Source organism: Lynx canadensis, chromosome A2, assembly GCF_007474595.2.
Source record: "Lynx canadensis isolate LIC74 chromosome A2, mLynCan4.pri.v2, whole genome shotgun sequence".
NCBI lineage: Eukaryota > Metazoa > Chordata > Mammalia > Carnivora > Felidae > Lynx > Lynx canadensis.
In genome coordinates, this window is record NC_044304.2 from 78010556 (window position 1) to 78038328 (window position 27773).

Genomic DNA, 27773 nt, shown 5'->3' on the forward strand with positions numbered 1-27773 from the left:
ATATTCTTGTGTATAGCAGCATCATGCTCTAACAAAATCAGTCCATTATGACACTTTCTGACCAATGGATGTAACATATCGAGGAATAGGTGCCTTTTTAATTCCACAAAGGTATTGTGTGTGTTAGCAGCAGCCACAGCTGTATGACACCTGTATTATGTAAAGAATGGAAAAGAAGAAAAATACACAGAATACAAAAGATTCAAGTGTCTTAACACTTCTTACATTAGAACAAACCTTTTTTAAAAATTGTTTTTAATGTTTTTATTTATTTTTGAGACAAAGAGAGACACAGCATGAACGGGGGAGGGTCAGAGAGAGGGAGACACAGAATCTGAAACAAGCTCCAGGCTCCGAGCTGTCTGCACAGGGCCCGACACGGTCCGCGAGATCATGACCTGAGCTGAAGTCAGCCGCTCAACCGACTGAGCCACCCAGGCACCCCTAGAACAAACCTTTAAGAGTAAGGGTCTGGAGCTGACGGTCTACCCTCAAATAGCACCACTTTTGACTGGAGGTAAAGGAGCAAAGAGACAGAAATTATTTTTCTCCCCATCTCAGCTGCTCTCCCTTATCACACAGAGAAGAGGAGCTGAAAAAGGCAAACCAGAGAGATGTGTGTTGCTGTTAACCCACACAGAAGGATGTGATGAAGTTAAGACTCTCCTTAACGAAGAGTCACTTGTTGTCTTGTGGCTTCCCAGTATCCATTCCCCTTTCTCCTAGTAATAACCTCCCACTTTCCCTTTGGGAAATAGGTTCTGCTCCATTGTGCAAAGCCTATGCAATTGCCCAACAAAATAGCCTGCCTTCTACTGGCCAAAAGGATGGTCATGTGATTCAAACTAAGCCAGATGTGCTCTCTCTCTCCCTCTCTCTGATGGTTAACTTAAGGTGTCTACTGGGCTATGGGATGCCCAGCTATTTGGTCAACCATTATTCTGGGTGTTTCTGCAAAGATGTTTTTGGATGAGATTGGCATTTTAATTGTATGTGGGTGAGACTCGTCCAATCAGTTGAAGGTCTGAATTAAAAAAAAAAAAAAAGACCAACCCTCCCCTGAGTAGGAAAGAATTATCCAGCAGATTGCCTTTGGGCTTCATCTGCAACATAACCCCTCCTGCCTGATGGCCCTACAAGTGATACATCACCTCCCCCTCGGTCTCCAACTCCAACTCACCCTGCACATTGGGCTTACCAGCCTCCTTAATTGTGTGAGCCAATTCCTTATCAGAATTATCCCTCTCTCTCTCCCCCATCCCTTTCTGTGTATATTCTATTGGTTCTGTTTTTCTCTGGAAAATTCTAATACATTCTCCCTCTCTTCCTCTGGATTTTGATGCATGGGGAGACACACTCAAAAACATAAGAGTAGCTGGAAAGCATTCATTTCAGCAGTGATGTCATGATGAGACATTCGGGGACCTCAGTCCTGCTACCTAAACCCCTCCAGAGACGCTTCATTCTTGTCCTTTCCTGAAACTGGTTCTCAGTCTTTCCTAGCAATTTCCCATATTTTCTTTCAGCCCACAAATATTTACTAAGTACCTACTCTAGTCAAGGTCTGTTCTACTGGGGGAAGAGTGGTGATCAAGGTAGGCCTGCTCTCTCTCGTGGAACTTGTCTTCTAAAGAGTCCTTTTCTTAAGTAGGTTAACTCTTGGGGCACCTGGGTAGCTCAGTCGTCCAACTTCACTTGGCTCAGGTCCTGGATCTCACAGTTTGTGAGTTCGAACCCCACTTTGGGCTCTGTGCTGACAGCTCAGAGCCTGAAGCCTGCTTCTGATTCTGTGTCTTCTTCTCTCTCTACCCCTCCCCCACTCACCCTCTGACTCTCTCTCTCAAAAATAAATAAACATTTTAAAAAAATTTTAACAGGTTAACTCTTATCAAAGAGTTGGTCTCTGTTGCTTGCCACCAAAGAATTCTGATTGATACTAATATTCTCCATTTGGAGATTGCTGGCTCTGCCCCATTCTCTAGGTCTTCTTGGATAAACGGGATGCCAGTCCTCCAGAAGAAGTCAGAGGAGAAACCCCCAGCTCTGCACAATCCTTGCAAGCCACTTCCCTCTGATCACCCCTAAGAAAACCACCTGAGAACCCACCAGTGGGCTTGTCTAATGTACTCACTTTAGGATAACACCTGACTCGACAGGAACACCTCCATGACAGTGGCTTCTCCACTGAAAGCCATCTACACCATCGTTTCTCCTCTCCTGCTTACAACCTGAGAAGATACATTACAACAAGCATTACCTTGCTTGCGCCTCATTATGATTTGTTTCACATTTAATCTTCTTCACCAGAAGCATTTTTAATGCCCTCCCCCAAGACCCACAGGATTTATTCTCGGATTAGGCAGGACACAAGATGAGAGAAGCTGATCAAAGGGGCCAGACATGGCTTTTTCATGAGTTAGCACCGGACGGCTATTTAACACAACCGAAACTCTATCCTGAAGCAAGGAGGCATGCTGTTTGCCTCACTGCGGGGGTGTCAGTGACTATGGCTGGGAATTGTCACCGTTTAGTTTAGCACTCCTGGCAAACTCTGGAGCCAGCTTGCATAATGCAGTGTCTAAAGAACATGATTCTTGTTTGCAGTTAAAAATAGAACACGGTCACATAACAACTCGTACAGAAACCGTGAGGCTGGTGGAGGAACCAAATTGAATGACAGTCACCGGGGGTTACCAAACACCTGCCCCAGTCATTCAGAGCCTGTGCTCTCTGGGAATGGCCAGCACACAGAAGCCAGCTCTGCCCTGAAATCAAATGACAAAAATAAACAACCAAACTGACCCAGTTCAATCAAGAAACATGAGTGCACCTTTAAGCAGGCAGCAATTCAGGTAGCCTCTCCAGGCCAAGCCTCCTGGGAGACTTAGCTCTGTGTTCTAAAAGAATTAACTGTTGTAGATTCAGTGGCAGACATGCTGGGTTTACAGCTGAAAGCCGCGACCGAGTTAGGTCTGAATTCCACCCTCACTGATATGTTTTCACTGCAGGCGCACGTGTTCTGCTCTGTACAGAATGCACTAAACGTGGTTCCCTGGCTCCTCCTAAAACAGATGCAGGCGTCTTGTGACCCACTGCTGGGGCTCGCCAAGAGCTGAGATTTAGAAAAGAAAGATTTGGGTTTCCATACCAGGAAACACATTAACACTGTAGTAGGGTTCTCATTGGAAGAAAGGTCATGCCAGCGAAGGAGTAGAGACCTCCTGCCTGGCAACATACAAAGCGAAGCTGTCAGAACTACTGATATTGTAATATACTACCAGGAAAAAAAAAAAAAAAAAAAAGGATGTGAGAGAACAAAAAGAAAAGGAGACTTCTGCTTCCCCACCCCGGCCCTCGCCAGCCCTCTGGCCTGACAAATCACTTCTCTCTCTGCCTCTCTTCCCCCTCTTTAAAATTGGCCTACGATGACTGTTTCCTTCCAACGGCGCCAAAATGGTAGAAAGTTTAATTGGATACGTGTGTCAGTTCTTTGTTTCTGACTGTGGAATTCCAGAGCGGCCATATCCTGTGTGCTTCACAGCCACCTGGGGAGCTTATAAAATTACAGTAGCTGGGCCACACCCCTGCAGATGTGGGGACGGTGGGTCCCAGGCACGGGTAGGTTTTAAAAGTCCCCCGGGTGATTCTAATGTGCAGCTAGGGCTCAGAACCATGAGCTGCGACAGAGAGAGAAAAAAAAAACAAAACTCTCTATTGCTCCCCCAGAGAAAGGTGGAAAATGAAAGACACGTGGATTCTCCCACCTCCTCCAAATCTTCAAAGGGTTTCTTTTCATGGGGTTAGACAAATTGTCTTGTTCCCAGACTTCTCCCTCCAACTTCCCCCACCTCTCTGCCAGCATCAGTCAAGAAGGAAATAAACTATGGGGCGCCTGGGTGGCGCAGTCGGTTAAGCGTCCGACATCAGCCAGGTCACGATCTCGCGGTCCGTGGGTTCGAGCCCTGCGTCGGGCTCTGGGCTGATGGCTCGGAGCCTGGAGCCTGTTTCCGATTCTGTGTCTCCCTCTCTCTCTGCCCCTCCCCCGTTCATGCTCTGTCTCTCTCTGTCCCCAAAATAAATAAAAAACGTTGAAAAAAAAATTAAAAAAAAAAAAGAAGGAAACAAACTAAATATTTTGAAGAGGTGGCTGGGGACTTTTTATTGATTTTTTAAAAAAAATTTTTTAAGTTTATTTCTTTTGAGAGAAGGAGAGTGCAAGCAGGGTAGGGGCAGAGAGAGAGGGGGAGAGAGAGGATCCTAAACAGCCTCCACAGGGTCAGTGCAGAGCCTACTGTGAGGCTCGAACCCACATGAAATCATGACCTGAGCTAAAACCAAGAGTCGAATGCTTAACTGACTGAGCCACCCAGGCAGCCCACTTTTTATTGTTTTTAATTGAAGCAAACTCTAAGTAGCACTTAAGTGTATTATGGGGGCACCTGGGTGGCTCAGTCGGTTAAGCGGTCGACTTTGGCTCAGGTCATGTTCTCACAGTTTGTGAATTTGAGCCTTATGTCAGGCTCTGTGCTGACAGCCCAGAACCTGGAGCCTACTTCGGATTCTGTGTCTCCCTCTCTCTCTCCACCCCTCTCCAACTTGTGTTCTCTCTCTTTCAAAAATAAATAGATAGATAGATATTTAAATGTATTATGGTCTTTGCCTCAAAGTTTATCTTTTAGAATTCACTCAGTCCTGGGGCACCTGGGTGGCTCAGTCGGTTAAACGTCTGACTCTTGATTTCAGCTCACGTCATGATCTCGCGGTTCCTGAGTTCGAGACCTGCATCAGACTCTGTGCTGACAGCATGGAGCCTGCCTGGGATTCTCTCTTTCCCTCTTTCTCTGCTCCTCTCCTGCTTGTGCTCTTTCTCTCTCTCTCTCTCTCAAAACAAATACATAAAAGATTTTTAAAAAATAGAGTTTATTCAGTCCTGAGGCATTTATACCCAACCAGAGGGTCTTACAGTCCTCAGTCTGTGCCACCATGTTCAGAACAGGCTGCTGTCTTCACACCCAGCTGGTGACACTGTCCCCTTCACCTTGCCATAGGCCCTTATTAGTAAAGGATGCCTGGGTGTTAAGCACCCCATCCCCCTATAAAAAGTGAATGATTCAGGGTAGAGGATCTTACTATGGTAAGTCCCTTGATGAAGGACTTAATGTCTCAATGCAGGTTGGCCAGTCCAGTTTTCTCTGTACCCCCACTAGGCTCCATGCCCCCCCCCCACTAACACATTTGTTACAAAGCTTGTTCCACAGGTCATTGTGTCTCCCACTGGAATAAGTCCCAGAAGACCCAATGTTCATTCCATGCCCTCCTATAGCCTGTAGTTTGTCCTTTGCCCTTGAAAGCACCCTGTGTGCTTCTGCTCTGTTGAATCAGACGTTTGAAAGGAGGTGGAAACCTTGAAAGAGAAACCAAAGGACACAGCAAGGGTCACAGTGATGTGGTTAAGAGCTGGGGAATCAAACAGGCCTTAATTTGAATCCTGTCTCTATCACTTTCTAGCTATGCACCTGAGATATCATACCTAACCTCTCTGAGCCTCAGTTTACTCAAGTGTAAAATAAGTTTAGTTATAAAACCTACATCATAGGATTGGCATAAGGACTAAATGAGATGTACCTGGTGGCATCATGTGACCATCCCAGAAGGCAGTCACAACTGCCACTGTTATTATTAATAAAGTTAAGAGTGAGGAGTGTGGTGGACCACTGATATCTCCTCAGAATCAATGTCAACTGTGGAGCAACGGGACCTGGGGGAGAAAACCTGAGTTTAGAGCCATCCCTTCCTCTATGATTTTCGACCAGTAGCAGCATGTCTTCAAGCTTCAGTTTCCCCAGGTGCAAAATTGTGGCAATAATAATATAACCACGATGCCGACTTCACAGAGTGGTTACAAGGACTAAATGCAACAATGCACATAAATGTGCTTTGCAAGCTCAAAGAACCATATAATATTAGTAATTACGACTCACACCCAATTCTCAACATTTTCTTGTCCTGAAAACTGATAAAAGGAATAAACGTCTTCTCTAAGATTAGAAATGGAACAAAATGAGACTTGACTCTCATGCCTCTAATCCAACAACTCAATAAAGTCTAGGCAAAGGGTGAGCCCCACAGAGAGTGAGGGATCTGATCAAAAGCGGGCAGCAGTGCTGGGCTAATAGTTCTGGAATGATCCCCTCCTTTAATTCAGCAACTGCCTAGTGTTTATTTACCATATTATCTCCCATCACCTCAGAAGATATCCTAACAATTAGTTAAAGTTGTTGATTTTCATAAATGATGACCTTCATAAAAGATGGCCTAATATCACAGGGCAAAAAGAGAGAGGACAGAAAATACCATAATTATGTTTCTTTCTTCAAGGAGCCTTTTTTCTTGGCTATCATGGGTTTTTTTTGTTTGTTTGTTTGTTTTTGTTTTTTTGTGTCTAACTTTTTAAATAATATGTTGGGTTTTGGGTGACACTTCCCTGGTATTTTTTTAGGGGTTTTCCAATTTCTGCTGACTTTGCTAACCGACACAAGTTTCCATTGCTATCATAAACATTTCTAATTTGAAAGTTAAAGGCAGGGAGCACCTATGCCAGCACAAGAAAGGGAATTTAATGTCAGATTGTTACTAGCTACCTGTAAGCAGGCCCTTGGATGGCTCCTATCAAAGTGAAGGCTCTCTCTGGGTCCTGAGCTACCTAATTACGTACTCTCTTCCTCCCCCATCTGCCAGCTGTCTTCAGAGCCTCCACTGACCCAAGATGCTCCCCATTCACATTAAAGATAGAGATGACTATGGCACCTGGGGGGCTCAGTCAGTTGAGCATCTGACTTCAGCTCAGGTCATGATCCATGAGTTTGGGCCCGCATCATACCCTCTGCTATCAGAGCAGAGCCCGCTTCAGATCTTCTGTCCCTCCCCTCTCTCTGACCCTCCCCCACTTGCACTTTCTCTTTGAAAAATAAATAAACCTTTTAAAAAAAAGATACAGATGACTTAGGACACCTTAAAATGCTGGTCCTCCAGGGCAGTGTTCCTTTAGGAACATTCAAAATTTAGCCAAAGGAAAGAGATTCCAGTAGTAGAATTCCAGGCTTTGCTCTTGGGGGGCCCAAGGGGTGCGATGGGAGCAGGCAGGACATTATGGCTCCAGTAATACTTGCAGTGGGTGGTATGGAGTCCTTAGAGGACTTCCTACCTCTTTGCCCACTGTCCACTAGAAAGCAATTAGGGCCAACCGGATCTGTGGACATGGGAAATGAGCTGGATGAAGAAAATTTGCAAAAAATGCACAGGAGGGCCACTCCTCCAAAATTTTTTACATGTTTGTGGAGGCCACGGGGTTAACTCAATGGGAAGAGGGGCAATCCAGCCATCAGGAGTGTTCTCTGTCCTCGAAAAGGCTCTGAGGAGGAATGTCTTGGAGTTGGGGTATGTGTACAATATGCATTAACGATAAGGAGTGCCCCTTTTGAGAGCTTTTTTCCAATCCCCATATAACTTCATTTTTATCTCCAAATTAGACAACAAATTAAGAGCAAGAAAGGAAAACTTTAAGTCACTCATTCAAATCTACCAAATCAAAAGCTCCACTTATGCAATACTACATTTCACCAGCCAAGATAGCAGTGTGCATTTATTTTAGTCCTTGGCAAGTATCCAAGTGCAAGAGCCTATGGAGGTGTTATGAAAGGCGCTGGCAGGTAATTGTATAAGGCAGGCAAACCGGGAAATGGATCTTCTTAAATGACCAAAAAGAAAGGGGATCCTGATTAAGATGACATCAGCTCCCAAGAGATCTAGTCACCCTTTGAGGGGCTCTAGACTCGTAAAAGAATGACCAGGTCAACAGGTAGTAAGTCATAAAGGGGCTAACACTTGCCCAAAACGAATGGAAATCTGAATCGTTGACCTCAGGTCCCCATGCCCAACTCCTGACACACTAGTAAAAATTTTCCTTTGCTGTGCTGGGGCCAGCTCTGCCCCCAACCGAAGTGAATATTAGACAAATATTTGAAGAATATCATTTCAAGGAGGTGACAAATTATTTGCCTGCTTGAATCAGCCATCTTTGTTCAGGGTGCCTCTTTAAACCCAGTGGCTTTACAAGCCAAGAACACAGAGGAGAGGTACAGTCCAGGACTATCAACATTGTCTTCTCTCTTTCATCTTCTAACACAGGCGCCCAGTGCCCTTGGGCTGCCCAGAGTCAGGAAAAAGGTGAGGTAGGATGAAGAGAAGAGAAGGACAATGAAGCCAGGACTGCTCCCTCATCCAGGACTGTTTCACATATGCTTCATGGCATGCAGGAGCACCAAAGAGAATTCCATTTTTTGAGGACTTCTTACCTGCCAACAACTGCTGATTGCCTTACATACATTATCTCTTTTGAATCCTCACAATGCATGGAGGTGGTTTTCAACATGCCCACATTCCATATGCGGCTCTAGGGAAATTAAGAAATTTATCCAAATTCACACAGGGGTTCTGTCTGACCTCCCAAGCCCCTGTTCATACAGGAGACATGTTATAATCCTCTTAGATTACCTTGGTGCCACACTGGCCTGGACCCTCAGCCACAGGCTCTGTCTGGCTCGGTGGCCTCTACAACCCAAGAACTTACTCCAGCTGGGGCCAACTAGAGTCTTGCTGGGAGAATCAGGACCTTCCCCTTGCTGCTGTTGGGTAGCTCAGCCAACATGCCACATACCCTGACATTTTGGCTTCTCCCACCAAACACGGGCTGTGAAATCTGGTTTCCCTGATACCAAAAGGGGCCAGAGAAGCAACCCAGAAGTGGTGCCCAGTAGTTATCTTCTCATTGGAGAGACCTAGTCTGACAGTTTTCTTCACTTCCTCCCTTCCAAAGACTCCTCCAAGGCACAGTCTCTCTCAACATCCTCCCTGAAGGACGTTCCCATGTGGCTAAACAGACACACCTGCCGACTTACCAGCCCTGTGTCTTCAGAGCCCTTTGTGGAGCCATGCTAAGGCCACCCCGCTGCATTACTCCCCACCTTCCTACCTCCCTTCACTTTACTCTCACCATCACTGCTCAGAGATTGCACTTTGTAAGTAAAGCAAGCCTGAAACCCAGGCTTTCCAGTTTTGTCTTGACTTAGTTATTTATTTTGACATTCTTAATAATGTGATAAGTACCTGCAAGCCTGCCATCCAAAACAAAAGCTAAACTCTTGACATAACCTTCATCTAACCATGTGGTCCCCCTCTCATTCTCCCCCTGTCCCCATACAATACAACCATCATCTACACTTCCTTTGCTTTTTTAAAATGTGCAGTTTTATTGCATCTATAAATATTTCTATAAAGTATATTCTTATATTAGTTGTTTTCTATAAGAATTATATGAATTCCATAGAACTCTATAAGAATTATATGATATTGTATACTTTTAGGACATTTGCTTTCTTCACTTAATGTTTTCTTGTTTCGTTGCTAGGATTTATCCACATTGTTGTGAGTTAGCTTCGTTCAGTTGTTTTTAATGCCATGTAATATTCAGTTGTGTGAATATGTTACAATTCATCCACCCACTCTCCTGTTGATGGGCATTTGAGCTGTCTCCAGGTTGTCACAGGTTGTCAGCTCAACCTGTTGAGCTGTCTCCAGGTTGTGATTAGTGAAGTTATGAACATTCTTGCACACATCTCCTGTTGTATATCTGCATGAGTTTCCCTTGGGTCCATCCCTCAGAATGAATTGTTGGATCATATGTATACAAATGTTCAACTTTAGGAGATATGCCAAACTGTTTTCCAAATTAGTTAACCAAATCTGTGCCCTTTCTATCATACTCAGAAAAAATACTCTAAAATCCAATGTTTGTAGTTCCCCCTAGTTCTGACAGCTGCCAAAATTGGGAATTGCTGGTCGGCAGGGAAGTACCTTATGTTTCCTCTGAGTATTTGATTTTTTAAGAGGATGCTTGGAGAGGCAGTGATTTTCATCCAAAGCAGTGACTTTCTCAGGCTGAATATTAGAGGGCCTCTATCTCTGTAGGCCCTTCCAGATTCACTCAGTCAGCGCTTCACTGACATGCTTACTAAGTTCTCAGGCTGCATAAGACCTTGACGATCCAGTACTGGGAGACAGCCCTGCCTTCAAACATTCTAAAGTTTGGGCACCTGGGTGGCTCAGCTGGTTAAGTGTCAGACTTCGGCTCAGGTCCTGATCTCACAGTTCGTGAGTTCGAGTCCTGCATCTCCTCTGTATCCCTTGCTCTCTGCCCGCGCCCCCCCCCCTGCTCATTCTCTCTCCCTCCCTTTTTCTCTCTTTCTCTCCCTCTCTCTCTTTAAAATGAATAAAATAAGACAAACATTCTAAAGTCTGATGTGGGAGAAAGACAAGAAGACTAGTTATGTTGGGATGCTATCTCAGTCTTCCTATTTCTTCCTCACCCTTTCTCCCTAGGCAAATGGTAACTCAGATTGACAGAAAGCAATGGGGGTGGGGAGCAACAGGAAGTCTTCAGAGAGAGTGGGCAGGTATACACTAAACTTGAAGTTACTCAAAGGCAAATAATTTCAAATAGTCCCACCTGGTTATTTGCTATCATCAACCCCTTCCACCATAAATTTCCTGGGAGAAACTGTCCCCTCCTGACAAGGACACCTGGTTCCATGGTAAGTCAGAGGCCTGACTACCCCATTCTTGGAGACTGATTGGAAACCTGCTCTTCTCCTCCACTTCACCCACACAAGGATCTCTTAGAATGGACATAGTGTAGGTTAGGACCTCTCTGCCCTCACTCCCTATATCCACTGTTCATCTTCAGGTTGACTCCATGTGTCAGCCAGATGGACTCTGGCTGCCTCAGACCTCCAGGGTTCCTAGAGCCTATGATTCTGGAAAAAGGGTATTTTTCTGGATAGCTGGTAAATAATAAGAGAGACTTCTGGCTGGCCCAACTCATATCATATACTCTTCCAGAAGCTAATCCCTTTGACTAGAAAGATAAAATGCTCTGATTGACTGAGCCTGGATCACATATCCATCCTTGGGCCAAACCATCTGACCAGAGGGTGGGGGATGTGTGCCCCCAAAAGGACGCTGGGCAGAAAAAATAAAAATGTGTGCCCATGAAAAGGCTCAAGAAGACAGCAGTTTTACTTGATTACTCTAGTTCATATTCTTCTTATTACCTCTTTCACTAGTGAGGGACAAGGCAAAAATATATTTTACATTGTCCCTCGGTATTCTGTCAACTATAGCACAATGATCCGTGTCTTGGAGAAATAACATAAGTCACCTATCTGATTTCTACTTGTAGTGGCTTTAGTAATCACATGCATTAAAGAATGTTTAGGACGGAGCATGCAGTCTAGCATAGTGTAGTTTTATAGTCCCCTCTCACAACTGAGCAAGCAGGGACCTCAAGTGGCTCCTCCCCTCTGCCCTGTACTCCACTCTTCTGTTTACCTGGGTTACTGATCTGGAGCATTTTCAGTCACTCTTCCTACATGGAGCATTTTCGGTCAGTTTTCTTGATTGCTTTCTTCTGGGGCTCTGGGGATATTCCTTCTTCCTCTCCTTAAAACCAGCAGCTCCATAATGAATCACTTCTCCCTTTTTTCTTGTTAAGCCAGTCTATTAGAATTCTCAACCCTGGAATTTCCGGAAATGCAGCTGAAGGATGGGCATTGTGCCAGGGTGGGGATAGCAAACAGAAAATAAATCTTAAAATCAAACCTCACAGACAGCAGTCCACCTCACCTACTTAATTATTAGAATCGGTTTTGAGGAGCCTCTCGGTGCTTAAAATGTTGAGTCTACAGAATTTCAAAGGGTTCTGAGAGTGCCATCAGATTATCCCTAGAAATCCTATGCAGGATTTTTTACATAGGACCTAAGTCAATGGTAGTTGATTACATAAATTATGAAGACTGTAGTCATTGCCAACCTATCTCCATTTACCACAGATTTTGCAAAGTAGTCAAATTGCAGAGTGGAAGACAACAAATCTAAAAAGTGTGTGTTTTGTGTGCTTTGTTGCACATATCACACCTTGAAAACATACTTTCCTTTTTTTTGTTCTGTTTTGCTTTGCTTTAGGCCTATCTTTTCTTTCAGAATATACATTCTCAGAGGACAAAAATATCTGGTTCCACTTTGTATGATTAGAACTTAGCAAATGCCTGGTCCATATGGGTGATCAATAAATATTGGAAGGAATAGGTCTCTTTTCATGTCTCTCTTTCTTCTCAAATGGTTGGCAACTACTGAAATCAAATGTGCTAAGAAAATCCAGTCTTCCTTAAATTAAATTGTGCAGGAATCCAAGTTTACTTTAATTCTGCTTTCCATTTGCCTTTTCTTTAGTACTGAACAGCTTCTCCAGCATACTTCCCAGGCACTTGTATCCCTTCTGCAACTTCTTGGCAGCTTAGAACTTTTTCCTTTAGTTAAGCCTGTCTTTCTAGGATGGTGCCCCAGATTCTAAGATTACCCTTTTTTTCCTATGCTCCCATTAAAATTCCCATTTTTCTCACTGCCAGGAGAAAAATAATCAGATAATTTTCCATTAAAATGTTATGCTGTAATAGACCACTTAATGCAATAATTCTCCAGGGTGTTTGTATTTTAAAATGTGAAGCAGGAGGGGCACCTGGCTGGCTCAGTCAGTGGAGACTGTGAATCTTGATCTCAGGGTTGTGGGTTCGAACCCCATGTTGGGTATAGGGATTACTTAAAATCTTTAGGAATGATTGGGTGGCTCAGTCAGTCAAGTGTCTGACTCTTGGTTTCAGTTCAGGTCCTGATCTCATGGTTCCTGAGTTCGAGCCCCGCATGGGGCTCTGTGCCAACAGAGCAGAGCCTGCTTGGGATTTTCTCTCTCCCACTCTCTCTGTGCCCCTTACCTGCTCACGTGCTCTCTCTCTTTTCTCAATAAATAAATAAATAAATAAATAAACTTAAAAATAAGTAAATAAATAAAGTCTTTAAAAAATAAAATGTGAAGCTTTATTAAGATAAAGTATTATGATGGCATTTCAGGATTCCTGTGACAGTGCAGTAGGATGTATATATATTTCCATAGGCGGGTAGTAGGAGAGTTGGGGCTTTCCTCTTTCTCTCAGGGTTTTGCCTTGATAAAAAAAAAAAAAATCAAAACTGGGGCACCTGGGTGGCTCAGTCAATTAAGCATCCGACTTTGGCTCAGGTCATGATCTTGAGGTTCGTGAGTTAAAGCCCCACGTCAGGCTCTGTGCTGACAGCTCAGAGTCTGGAGCCTGCTTCAGATTCTGTGTCTTCCTCTCTCTGCCCCTCTCCTGCGCATACTCTGTCTCTCTCTCAAAACACTAAAAAACACTAAAAAAAATTTATTAAATACAAATATTTTAAAAAATCAAAATCGATAAATCTTTAGACTTCTTACCATATGGTCATTCTAGGAAATGAAAAAAAATTGAGAAATAAGAAAGCAGAGAAGTTTAAACACAAACAAAACCTTGCTTTTATCTAAAAAACAAAACAAACAAAAATAATCAAAGAATTGTTTCAGAAAGGAAAAACCAATTTATTTAGCTTGTAAGAAAATTACAGGGGCAGCACAGAGCCTGCTTAGGATTCTCTCTCTCCCTCTGTCTCTCTGTCCCTCCCCTGCTTGTTCTCTCCCTCCCCCTCTCTCTCTCTCTCCCAAAAGAAATGAATAAACTTAAAAGAAAAAAAGTTTTTAAATGGGTCCTTCCTCACTGAAACCTGGCCTCTCTTTAAGAAAGAAAAGAAAATTACAAATGATTGTTGCTTTAAAAAAAAAATGGTATGGGCAAAGAGTAAAAAATACAAAACTATGAAGTATAAAGAATGATCATAAGGAGGTTCTCCAAAAGAATCCTTTAAATGGCTAACTCTTGAAGTATATTTAAAATAAAATTCCATTTGCAAAAATTACATTTACAGTTAACTTTCTAGAAACCAAGTTACTGTATAAACTACTTTCTTCTGCCTCTAAGAGAATTGTAAACAAACTTCCATTGCCAAAATTTCGTTAGCATCAGAATTTCCCTGGCCAGCTCCCACTCAGGCATTTCTTTACTTACCGTCTTCACATCATGTTAGAAAATTGATTTTTGTTGTTGATAAGATTACAGGCTTCCTGGGGCGCCTGGGTGGCGCAGTCGGTTAAGCGTCCGACTTCAGCCAGGTCACGATCTTGCGGTCCGTGAGTTCGAGCCCCGCGTCAGGCTCTGGGCTGATGGCTCAGAGCCTAGAGCCTGTTTCCGATTCTGTGTCTCCCTCTCTCTCTGCCCCTCCCCCGTTCATGCTCTGTCTCTCTCTGTCCCAAAAATAAATAAACGTTGAAAAAAAAATTAAAAAAAAAAAAAAAAAGATTACAGGCTTCCTGAACATACGACTGGTCAGCTTTGAAAGTAGTCACCTGTGGTAACCTGTTCTCTCTTAATAAATGCTACAATGTCACTCAGAAGAACATGGAGGCCCTGACACAAATCCATAGGGCCAGAATCAGGAGGGAAGGACATTTCTTTGGGTTTCCTGTTAGATACAGAAAATTCAGGTCCCGGAGCTATCCCAACCGGCATGCTAAGAACAAAGAACTTCACCCACTCAGTTTACTGTCCCAGATCTATCACACCATGTTCTCTCCCCGGCAGGAAGTCAGTTCTCTGCACTTGCAAATAGAATAAACAAACCATCCATACAGAACTAGTGGACATTTTGTTTTGTTTCTTACCAGATTTCATGAGAGATCCCTGGGTATAATACAATATTAAACTTGAAATCTCTGTATAAATCTTTGAGGGACTCTACTTTCCAGGGAGACGATAAAACGTAGAAGTCCTTTGAATAATCACTTATGATAGAAGCGGCTAAAAATTGGATTCTAAAATCTCCATATGGGGGCGCCTGGGTGGCTCAGTGGGTTAAGCGGCCGACTTTGGCTCAGGTCATGATCTCGCGGTCCGTGAGTTCGAGCCCCGCGTCAGGCTCTGTGCTGACAGCTCAGAGCCTGGAGCCTGTTTCAGATTCTGTGTCTCCCTCTCTCTGACCCTCCCCTGTTCATGCTCTGTTTCTCCCTGTCTCAAAAATAAATAAAACGTTAAAAAATTTTTTTTTAATCTCCATATCCACCCTGCTACATATCTTAGGCATCCTGCTGAACTCTCTATCCTGGATATGATTCTGGGACCAGCCTATGACATCTTCACATTTGTCTTCATTCCCAAGTCCTGATTTGTTGTTGGAAGTACTCCATTGATGTTAATTAACATATTTCAGTTGATGCTATACAAATACTGTACTCCCATTAAACAGAGGTAAGCAAAAGGAAATGAAATGGTAATGCTTCAGGAAAATTTCTAGATCTGAAAACGCCAGAGGAGGAACAAGAGGTTTCTGCACCTGAATCTTGTGCTTTTGTTGCAGGCAGTATTGTGCTGCTGGCGCTAACCTGGCTGTCTACTTCTCGTTGTCACCCATCTGGGACCTGGGATCTCATGCCCCAAGGTTTAGAAAATGTCAGCTATCTTGAGGGGTGCCTGGGTGGCTCAGTTGGTTAAGCATATGACTTTCGGCTCAGGTCATGATCTCAGAGTTTCATGAGTTCAAGCCCTGTGTGGGGCTCTTCACTGGCAGTGAGGAGCCTGCTTGGGGTTCTCTCTCTCTCTATCTCTGTCCCTCCCCCACTCGCATGTGCGCTCTGTCTCTCTCTCTCAAAATAAATAAACTTAAAAAAATTTTTAAAAATAGCTATCTTGAACCTATCCACTAAATATCTTTTGAGTTTATCTTTTATACTACTGCCAGAGTGGTATTCCTAAACTGAAACCTGATCATGTTATTCTTCTTGCCTCAAAGCAACTCACTGCCAGAGAATAAAGTCCAAAATCCTAGCCTGGCATATAAAGGCCTGCCTCTACATTGCTTTCCTCAGTCAAAGCATCAGATCTCTTTAGGTATTTGGTCCCACAGAAGAACTCCCCTCTCATCTAACACTATTCCCTACCTTCTGCCGCACTTCTACCTGGACGCCCCTCCCATCCACCTGGAGAACCCTCTCCACATCTCTCAAGCTTCAGTGCCGTGTCATTTTCGCGACGAAGCCTTTTCTGATATGCTCTCGTCGCTCTGAGCTTCTGTCTCAACAAAGTGTGGATCGTAATTCCTACACCCTCCTTTAGCTCAAGAGTCACATGAAGAAAGGGAGCATGAAAGGCCTCTGAAAAATGCCAAACACTATGCAAGTTCCAAGTTATGTTATAAAAGCTATTACGCAATAAGCCTTTTCTCTTTAGAGACCTTGTGATTATTATTGTAAAATTCACCTGTACAAGTTAGAACATTTCTCCTGCTTATTCATTGCTTAAACATGAGCTAGGCTTAAAATGGTGATAAGGTCTGTGCCCACTTCAGCCACAAAGAGATTAAAGTTGGGCCCTCACAAAGAGGATCAACATGATCTCCGCCCCATGGGATCCGCAGTAGTGAAAAATGTCATTTTCTTTGCTTTCTAGAATTCTATTCCCAAGTTTCATATCTCTTTCCTTTTATCCATGGAATGGTCTTCCTTAGACCTCTCATCCTCTTCTAGTCAATAAATAAAAGTTTGATCTCCTTAAATGACTTTGGCTCTAGCATTGAGTCTTGGTTGTTTCTCAAGCCACCCAACTGGGAGACTGTCACCCATGGTTTCTGGAACACTGTGATCATAACAGGTAACATTTAGTAAGTAATGACTCTGTACCAGGCACTCTTCCATATAATCTCTGAAAATTAGAAAATTTAAACCTCACTACAACTCTCACTTCCTCTCTGCAAAATGGAAATGAGTTAGGAAGGTTCAACCCCTTGCTGAAAGTGACAAAGTAGAGTCAGGGTTTAAGCCTAGGAGTCTGACAACACAGTCTTGCTGTTAACCACTGTATTGTAATCGCAGCTCTAATGGACTGTAGAGCAGCAAGACGGCTCTGCTCCCTTGCTCTCCAGAAACTTGCATTTAGTGCAACGGGTGGCGTTGAGCCCAGGACTATGAGAGCAGACACCATATTCACTGGGATCGACCATATGCCACTGTGGGTCACTGCCACCAAGACCTAAGGGAGCCAACCCAGGTAAGGCAGGTGCTGACACCCAGGTAGCCATTGAGCAGCAGACCACTGAGGTCAAAGTAATTTGCATATACTGAATCCTCGTGCATTTTGTTCAGTTTTCAACAGAATGGAAAATGATTTTGCCTTATTCATTTCCCTCCACTCCTGAACACCCTTTCCAAAAAGACCTCATTAAATTAAATGTGGTAACCTAAGTTGGATCCTGAAGTAGTAAAAAGACGTTAGTGGACAACTGGTGAGGTTTGAAAAATTCTGCAGTTTAGTTAATAGAAATATACCAATGTTAATATCCTTGTTTTGATGCATATCTCTTGGTTATAGAAGATGTTAACACTGGGAAAACTGGGTGAAGTATACATAGGGACTCTACTTTGCAACTTTTCTGTAAATCTAAAATTATTTTATTTATTTTTAAATGTTTTATTTATTTTTGAGAGAGAGTGTGTGCATGCATGCGGGGGAGGGGCAGAGGGACAGGGGGACAGAAGATCTGAAGCAGGCTCTGCACTGACAGCAGTGAGCCTGATGTGGGGCTCGAACTCACGAACCATGAGATCACAACCTGAGCCAAAGTCGGACGTTCACCTGACTGAGCCACCCACGTGCCCCTAAAATTATTTTAAAAGTTAGCAGTACCTGGGTAGCTCAGTCAGTTAAGTGTCTGACTTCGGCCACGTCATGATCTCACGGTTTATGGGTTTGAACCCCGCGTCAGGTTCTGTCTGACAGCTTAGAGCCTGGAGCCTGCTTTGGATTCTGTGTCTTTCTCTCTGTCCCTCCCCCACTCATGCTCTGTCTCCCTCTCTCTCAAAAACAAATAAAAACATGAAAAAAAAATTAAAATTTAAGGGGCATCTGGGTGGCTTAGTTGGTTAAGCATCTGACTCTTGATTTCGGCTCAGGTCATTTGTGATCACGATTTGTGTGATCACGCCCCACATTGGGCTCTGTGCTGACAGTGTGGAGACTGCTTAGAATTCTGTCCCTCTCTCTCTCTCTGCCTCTTCCCCACTCGTGTACTCTCTCTCTCTCTCTCTCAAATAAATACACTTTAAAAACAAATAAAAAAATTAAATTTAAAAATACTTCAGTTTAATTATTTTGAGATTAATTTACTGGGCCCACTGAGTTAATCTATCGCACAATTTAAATAAACTTACAGTGGTTTTTACATTTTTCTGAAATGATTGCTAAATCCATCAGTGAATAGAACTGTTTGTTGGCAAAATTCAGGTTTTGAACTCATCAGTCATAAACACTATCTTTTCAGGATATGGGTTGAGACAAATATGGGTTGAGAATGAGTTACAAAGCCTCATCTTCCCAATAAAATGACCAGAACTTTGTATTACCATTGACAAACACAAAGGAATGTTATGGTTAGACAACCATATGATTTCCCTAAAACAGATTCCCTCTCTCCTCTTGACATCCTTAAATTCCAAGTATCATAACCTGGCACACATTTTATAAACAGCAAAGAGAAAGCAAAATAATGACAAATTATATCGATAACTCAGCCATAATTATAGTACCACGGGTAGGACTCAACAGGACTACCTCAGATAGGACAGTTTTGCATTACAAGTATTATTTTCCATAACAGCCCTGGTAGAGAGGGGAACACGTTGTGCCCAGAGCTTCTCAGTCTTAGCTCAGATTTGAAGAACAAATCAGAAAATGACCAGTGTTGCCAGTCAATGTGATAGTCATCTGAAGATTCTTCCCAGATTTTAGACAGTTATGCCTTCAATGAGATGCTATTGTTTAAACACTTGTTTTTCTAGGATCAAAAACCTTTACAGCTATCTGGTTGCCTAATCAGATCTCACTTGCTCTGCCAGCCGCTACCAGCTCCTCAGGCAAGTGGGAGCTCCTCTGAGCTGAGAGAACTGTCAGTAGCGGTGCTAAGCTATTTGTAACTCAAAGTAACTGCAGGAGTTCACTCCTGCTTTGTTTTGCCCGGTCAGATCCTGTGAATCAGTTCTGACAAGTGACCAGATATTGTTCTTCTGCTCACCTTACATGGTCTCTATCTTTTCTTTTCTTTTTTTAATGTTTATTTATTTATTTGTTTTTGAGAGAGAGAGAAAGACAGAGTACGAGTGGGGGAGGGGCAGACAGAGAGGGAGACATAGAATCGGAAACAGGCTCCAGGCTCTGAGCTGCCAGCACAGAGCCCAAGGTGGGGCTTGAACTTGGGAACCACTAGATCATAACCTGAGCCAAAGTCCGATGCACCCAGGCGCCCCTAGTGGCACATAGCCAAGGAAGAGAATTTCTCAAGTTCAAGGTGGGGACTCTAGCACTAAAGGTTTTCTGTGCCCTCCATGTCAGGTTTGAACAAGAAGCAGGAGAGGACGCAAGAAGGGGCAGAAAAGAGGAAACCCAAAATCAAGCTTCTCAGAAGCTGAAAAAGAGTCCGGCCGATCTAATTCCTTAGACCTTCAAAAAGAAAGAAAGAAAAAAAAAAAAAAAAGAAATGCCAAAACTGGGTTCGTAAATTAAGAGTGTATTTAAAAGTTTTAAAGTTAATGAAGAAAGTCGCAAAGTGAACATCATTTCGATCTGTCGGTGTACAGCTCATTCGGAAATACCAGAGTCTAATCTAACATTGAATCTTTGTGAATATGAAGTCCAAGTCAAAAAGCACTACTATCCACAACCAATCCCCAGGGTGCCCACCCACTACTTACTATCCACAACCCACTCCTAAGTGCCTCAACAAAACAGGAATAAAAAATTAGAAATATGGACTAAAGAGAATACAAAGAGTAGAGAGAGCATCAAGAAAGCCAGTAACGAGATTACTACCTTGGAGCTACAATAACTGAGTGCCAGGAGAAAAGGTGCAGAAACAGTAGAAAAGGAAAACAACAAGGGCGCCTGGGTGGCTCAGTCCGCTGATTTCAGCTCAGGTCATGATCTCAAGGTTTGTGGGTTCAAGACAGCTCAGAGCCTGGAGCCTGCTTCTGATTCTGTGTTTCCCTCTCTCTGCCCCTCCCCCGCTCACGCTCTATCTCTCGAAAATAAACATTTTTTTTAATGTAAAAACGAAAAGAAAAGAAAAACAACAACAAAAGCAGCAGGAAGACCTGGACTACCATTTATAGTGGTCTCAGGTGCACTTAGAAAGATGTTCCATAACAGTTGTCAAACCCTCCCAGAATAACTTCAATGGCAAGGAACCTAATTCATAGGTAAGTACTTGGAAGTTGGTACCGGGACCCTATTGTGCTAAATTGCTTTCTTATTTACTGTGTTAACCATCTTACCACATGTAGCACAGGCCACCATTCCAGCTCTCCAAGAACTGCAAGATATTGGGGAAGCCGCTAAGCATATCACTACTTAGGGGCTTCAAAAGCTGGGTGCGGAGCTCAAAGCGTCTCTTAAGCAGGATCTTGAAGCGGGAGCAGGGCTTAGCCTTCCGTAGGACACCTAGCGCACCCCAAGTGGAAGACTTGTCTTACAAGGTAGGAGGTGGGCAGGTGAGCCAGGAGGAGCCCGTCCGGCCACGTCTTTTTGAATTCGGTAAAACCTTTCTCCTACAACCTTCAAACCTGACTCCAATGATAATTTTCACAATAAACTCCATTTCCGTAAGAATGTTAGATGAATCACGCTCCTGAGTTGTTCTGCAACAACTTTCCACCATTTTAACAGAAGTCCCCTAATAGCCTTGAAACGTTTCTTACGTCTGTGTCAAAATTTTATAAATTCATCTATAAACTGGGAACTAAAAATCCATCTATAAATCGGGAACTGTGAACAGAAGCCGCTGGAAGAAGGCTGCGGCCGAGGAGGGTGGGAGTCTGAGAGCCCCGCGCCAAGGCTCGGCTCACGGCAGCGGACCGTGCTGCGCAGGTGCAGAGGGTGGGGGTGCGGCACCGAGGCGCGCACATGCGCGGGAGGAGACGGAGCGCCGGGGGCTGGTCATCAGAGAAGGGGGCGCGGCGTACGCAGCATGGCGTCCAACATCTACTTGGTTCGCCAGCGGATCAGCCGGCTCGGCCAGGTGGGGCCCGGGGAGGCACCTCCCCTACCCAGCCCCAGCCCACCCCTCGCCTCCCGCGGCCTCCTCTCTTCCGTCTCCGCCTCAGCGCCTCCGCCAGCGGCTCAACCGCCGCCGCCCCGCCCCGTGGCCTCCCGGGCCCGCCTCCCAGAGCCCGCCCCGCCTGCTCTTCCTCGCAGCCCGGCTCCTCGGTCTTGTCGGTACCCCTCCTCCTCCGACCCGCGGTCCTGACTCTCTCTCCCTCCTTCCCTCAGAGGATGTCCTCCTTCCAGCTCAACCTCAACCCGCTCAAGGAGCCGCTCGGCTTCATCAAGGTCCTCGAGTGGGTGAGTGCAGCCCGCTCCGGCGAGGCCTGGAACCGCGCCGCTGTGACCGTGCCCGCGCCCGCTCTGGCCAGGCCAGCGCCCTCGGCTGGGAGGCGAGGGGCCCAGGGAGCGGGAGCGAGAGCCGGGGCGGCCGGGTCTGCGCGGGCCCCGAGGCCGCCCGCCGCCGCCGGGAGGGACGGGACGGGACGGCGGGGAGGGGACGGGGACCGCGGGCTGGGCCTGCGCGGGGCTGGGACGCCGCAGTCCGCGTCGAGTCACGAGTCCCTCGGCCGCCTGGGTCCCGGGCGAAGCCGCCCTCCCACCCCGAAGCTCACCCTTAGGTGCTCCCGAGGGAGTCGGAGTTCAAATTTTTCTGGTTGCGCTGCTTCCCGCAAGGGAAAAGAAAACTTCCTGTTGCGGTCTAACCGAAACCTGGTGGGTCGGAGTCGCGCCCCGGCCGGCGCTGCCTTCTGCGTGTCCGGTGGAAAGGGCCAGCCCGTGCATTTCTGCCCGGTGCTGACTGCAGGCCGCGCTCCGTCGAAAGCTGGTTGTGCCTTCTCGAAGTGATTGGACGAGCAATCGGTTCTTAGTTTGCTTTTGAGATGGCTCCAAGTTAAAAATGGATAAAAATAAACTGTGGATCAGGGCAGCAGACGGAGGTGGGGGAGAAGGTCTTCTACACAACGGGTCCAATCAGTCCGTACCACTCAAACGCAGGCTAGGAATCGCTCTCAAGTTTGTTTTAGGTACTTCCAAGTGACATCCGGCGGTCACCTCTTAGTTCTTTCCTGGGAACATTCTCAGTCATTAACATCAAAGGAGATTTATTAATTCGACCTTGGCACTGGTCACTTGGAGGAGTTAGCGAATACATCAGGCTCTGCACATTTGATTCTGATTTCGTGGCGTAGTACATGTTTCAGTGCTGATTTTCAGGCCTGGATTAATAGGCAGCTGGCATCTAGCCACTGCAGCCAAGTTGTTTTTATAGCCAGCAACATTTTACATCCGTAATTCTTTAACCTTATATTTTAGTGATACACTGGTGAAGAGTAAGAACTTCCAGATTCCTATGTTGAATAACTTACTGAGGATGTGTTTTAGAGTAACACAGAAACTCAAAATATGTAATGGGTACTCAAGCTGATTTTCAAAAAGTTTCCTACTTTTCCTCCAAAGTTTTACTTGTCCTCTGAAGAGTGAAATGGTGCTGATTTCACACAAATGTCTACTTTAAAGACATAAATACACAAACACACTTAGGGTTCTGTAAACCTAGGTCCAGATTTAAAAAGAAAGAAAAATATTTGATTATATAAAAATTTGAAATTGCAGGAGGAAAATCATGTTTAATTGGGCTAATCAAATATAAAGGTTAAGAAAAAGTCTTATCTCATTGACGGTTATAAATTTATAATTAAAGTTTTCACTCGATAAATGGGGCACTTGTTTGTATTTGTGCTTGCATTATTTGTCAGTCTTTTTTTAAACCAAACAGACATAACTTTTTTCCTTAATATTTTAAAGCATTAGTGATAAGTGTATTAGTGCTCATAGGTCTGATATATTTTGAAAAACATCCTGTTTAAGCTTTTTAAGGAAATAACTACTTTTAGTTTGAACAACATATTACACAAGATAACCTGATAAATACTTTAATAAAAGTATAGGCAAAGTGTAGTACATGAAAGAAAGAAATCAGTTGCTTGGAGGAACTAGGGGGGATGTCATAGATGAAAGAACACTTGAAGGATGGGTACTTGTTCACTTGGTGAGGATGTGGGGAGTGGCTTTCCAAGCAAGGGGAGATATGTTCAGTGGTGTGAAAAGTTGAAGCAGCATAGCCCTTTTTGAGAACTTAAAGTAGTTGGGGTTGGCTGAAATGGTACTGAAGAGGGTGTGGTTTTAGATGATTCTAAAAGGTTTATAGATAGGGCTTGCAGAGTTAGGAGTGTATCCTATGGGCCAATCCTATAGGCCAATCTTATAAGGGTTAACCTTTGATGATCTGGGTCCTTTCTTTAGGAAAATGGATATTTGTGGGGTACAGAATTTGAAGATGTTTATTGGATAGCTTCCATTTAAGCCCAGAATTTCTGCCATTTGGAATGGAGACTCAATTGAAGGGTTTTAAACAAGTGAATAATTAGATTCGCTCTTTAGAAATTCTCATTTGTAATGTAGAAAGTGGATTAGAAAGGTAATAATGGAAGGAAGGGAGACATTAAAATGTATTTGGAGGGAGGGTGAAGAAGAGGGAGGACTCAAAGATAACTGCCAAATTTCTGACACGGTTGGTAACGGTACTCTGTCTAAGATCACTAAGGAGAAGGAGCAAATTTTTGGTTGGAGCGCAGTATACTTTTAGGTATATTGAGTTTGTGGTTTCTAGATTATATAAAGGGAGTATCCTTTAGGCAGTTAGCTATATGGATATAGAGTTTGAAAGGTAAGAATGGGCTGGAGATTCAGCAGATATCTGCCAGCAAGGAAGAGAATAAATGATTAAGAACATGGAGAAAAATAACATCTTGGCCTCACTGTTAGAATCTCAAGAAAAGACTACTATTCTAACAATATCAAGAGGTGCAAGAAAGAGGTTAAGTGAAATATGGACTACAATGCATACCTTGGTTTTGGTAAGCAGGAGGCTGTTGGTGGCTTTATAAGAGCGGTGTCAGTAAATTCAGAAACCAGATGGTCCTAGGTCAAATGGATATATGGTAAGAAAGTGAAGACAGTGAAAGTGAACCACTATTTGACCTTGAAGGTGAAGAGATTTGGTGGTAACCCATTCTGAAGATGGGAAGGACTGAATGTGTTTGTGGGCTTGAGAGAAGAGACTTGTGAATAGAATTGTTGGAGCTTAAAATACAGAGGCAGAGAGGGAATGAATGATAAAACAAAGTTCTAGAGAAGGGCCCATAGTAGGAATTTTTAAATTTGTTTGAATGAATTGTTCAAGTTTCATAAAGCATTGATTGAGGTGTGGCTGGTTACCTCTAAAAACAGTCAATAAATAATGATTATAAACAAATCTAAAGTTTAAAGTTTAAAAAGTTTAAAGTTGCTTTCCATCCATAAGACTAAAAGAATAATTCCCTAAATTAGCTTATCTCTAGCAAGGTTCTGGAAGATGTTAGACTAAGATATAACCTGATGAAATGTAACTTTCAAGGGGTTAGATGCCCAGTAAATATTTACTGACAATAAAAATAAAATCACCAGAGCAGAAGCATTTGCACTTTGTTTCTAAACTGCAGCCACCTTGTTAAATTTCTTCTCTTCCCTCCTTTTTTTTCTAATCTACCTCTGGCACCTAGTAACAGTGACCAGCAATGTCATTGTAGTTCTCTCTTCATGTGATACGTACTCGGTAAAAGTTGAATTTTTGTTGCACTTCTCTGGGAATAGCAGTACTTCATATGGCTATTGGAACAATTGAATTAATAAATATGTGAACAATTATAATGTACTTGAACAGTTCTTAGAAGGTTTCTCAGGACTGAGATGCTGTGTTTCTAGGAAGACGGTAGACCCAGACAGTAGAGAGAACTGAGCCCATATGACAGACATATATATCTCCTGGTCCTTCAAGATCACTAAATTCTCTATCACATATTTTAATTTTTTTTAATGTTTATTTATTTTTGAGAGAGAGAGAGACAGAGAGCATGAGTGGGGGAGGGGCAGAGAGAGGGAAACACAGAATGGGAAGCAAACTCCAGGCTCCTAGCTGTCAGCACAGTGTTGGACTTAGGGGCTGGAACGAACAAACTGTGAGATCATGACCTGAGCCGAAGTCGGACGCTTAACCAACTAAGCCACCCATATTTTAAACTTTAGAAATGATGTATCATGCTTTTCACTTGTTTGCTGTTTTCCTGCCTTTAGAAGCCTATCAAAGTGACAATATAAAATTTAAGTAAGAATAAATGCCCCATGTGTAGAAGTAGAACACAGAAGTAAAGGCAAAGATTAATTTTATCAAAGCAGCTTTTTATTTATTTATTTTTTTTTATTTTTTTTTTTAAATTTTTTTTTTTTTCAACGTTTATTTATTTTTGGGACAGAGAGAGACAGAGCATGAACGGGGGAGGGGCAGAGAGAGAGGGAGACACAGAATCGGAAACAGGCTCCAGGCTGTGAGCCATCAGCCCAGAGCCCGACGCGGGGCTCGAACTCACGGACCGCGAGATCATGACCTGGCTGAAGTAGGACGCTTAACCGACTGCGCCACCCAGGCGCCCCCAAAGCAGCTTTTTAAAGTATTTAATATTTCTGTGGTAAATTTTAATTTGGTTCTTACTTTAAAGTCAAATATCCCTAATATTTAGACAAAAGTTTTTCATTGAAATGATTTTATTAAAATTTAAAAATATTAAACACTGTGTGTTGGACTTTGTTGCTGCTAACTTGCACAGGTGAACGCTGAACAAATATTTAGCTCTTAATGAATCTAAGTAATGTGCTTTCCTAATTCACACACACAAAATTGTGGAAGAGATACTATTTGGGGAGTATATAAGGAATTATACACTAAGTTGAATTTTAGAATTATTAACCGTCTCTCAATATTTTTGTCTGTGGTGGTCAAATGTATTCTAGATGTTAACAGATATTTATTGAGTATACCTATATGTGCCAGGGTTTTACCTGTATTTTCTCATTTAATCTTCTCATCACCTGTGACAGTCTGTTCTTAGTCATTTTGCTAACTTACCTTTGTGTTTCTAACTCGTCTTTCAATAAATTAATAAATGGATTACCAAAAATTTCCGGCTTAAACACAAAAGCCTAAGTTATCTGAAGTGAATTTTTTTCTTGTTTGTTAGATGTATGTTTATAATAAGATGTTAGGAGTTGAAAGTAAAATGTTCTTGATTCTTTTATCAAGTTTGAATGTTTTTTTCTGATTTTATACATACAATTAACGAGCAAACTCAAAAGACACTTAAAAACATTACTTTGGGACAAATTATGATCCAAGAAAATTAGTGTGAAAAGCAGTATATACGAAAATCTGTAATTCTTTTAGTTGCATATATCAATTTGTTTAAACAACAAACTTTCAAATACACACAATAGTTTATGTAAAATACTTAAAATTTAGCCATCCTAAGTAAATTATAAAATTTTCGCAAACAGTGGCCATGTTTTATCCTAACTTAATGGTTCAAAAACAGCACAGAGAAGCACCCTAGAAAATACAAATTACTTGTATTGCACAGTGTGGCAGACGGGGCATATATAGACTGCTGCCTCATCCATTTGCTTAATTTTTACATTTTTAGGCTATCTGTTGGTAAGAGACTACCTTTCAGGAAACTTCCCTTTCTCCTAGCCTTGCCATTTGTGTTCACTCCCCTCACCCTATTATAGAAAGGGAAAAAGGATTTCAAATAACATTTTATGCCCAGCAGGAGACTCTGCACTTAAAGCTTGTTCATAGACTTACAGACTCACCCCTATGTCTCTGTTCTCTGTTTGTTCTACCTGATTCTCACTTATTTACCATGAGCACCCTTGAAGGGTAGATCGAATGTCATTGTCACAGACAACGTATGTATGCTTTAAGTGCTTTGAGAATACACAAACACATAACGCATTCACTCCACACATACAAATAGCACTCTGCTAAAATGTAAAAGGGAAAATTAAGAGAACAGAGCAGTCCTCTAATACAATGGTTCTCATAAACTTTGGTCTCAGAACCCCTTTATGCTCCTAAATATTGAGGACCTCAAAGCGCTTTTGTGTCTATTGATATTTGCCACATCACAAATTCAAGCAGAGGCTTTTAAGGGAACGTTTATTTATTTTAAAACACAGTAATAAGTCACTTGAAAGCTTGAATTACACCTATGGCAACAAATACTACCAGTTTTCCTTGAAGTAAAAGGCTCACTTCATTCATTTTTGAGAAAAATAACTGCCAGGTAGCAATGTCTGAATGACTTTTTTTGTCTTTCAGGTAAAAATGGTATTTCATGAAAAAAATCCCAACTAGTTCAGCATAAAACTCAGTTATTTAAATGCTTTCCCTGGAGACAACCATAATGTGTAGTTAAAGTGTTTGCACATCCTATTTCATCAAACAGAATATTAAGAAGACTCCAGGGTTGGTGGGGATTTAATCAAAATCACAATTTTTGCTGCTTCATCAAAGACATTCTTAAGTAAAACTGGCTTTTTGTTGTTGTTTTTGTTCTGTAAACTCATGGCAATGAAAGATATTTTCAACATATAATAGTTAGGAGTTAGCAAAAGACTTCTGTTTATTTCACCAGGAACTCCAGTATACTTCTCATGATCCAGATTCTTAAGGGTTATAGAACTGTACTAGCAGGCTGTTTA

At 43.0% G+C, this 27773-nt stretch overlaps 1 protein-coding gene and 1 long non-coding RNA gene across 3 annotated transcripts in view; one reads left to right on the plus strand and one right to left on the minus strand.

Annotated features, from left to right (window-relative positions):
- Positions 1 to 21808, minus strand: LOC116737939. Its single transcript, XR_004343289.1, has 3 exons — positions 21752 to 21808; positions 2132 to 2228; positions 1 to 150 (listed from the first exon to the last, which is right to left on the minus strand). It is a non-coding gene; the product is annotated as an uncharacterized LOC116737939 (long non-coding RNA).
- Positions 21040 to 27773, plus strand: part of SYPL1 (synaptophysin like 1) — a 24231-nt gene continuing 17497 nt past the window's right edge. The window contains exons 1-2 of one of the 2 annotated variants that reach the window (XM_036064255.1): positions 21040 to 21114; positions 21366 to 21437. In XM_036064255.1, coding sequence (XP_035920148.1) covers positions 21064 to 21114; positions 21366 to 21437 — 123 coding nt within the window. In that variant the 5' untranslated portion in view covers positions 21040 to 21063. The remainder of the gene's footprint in view (positions 21115 to 21365; positions 21438 to 27773) is intronic. The other variant, XM_030307780.1, reaches the window with a different exon arrangement.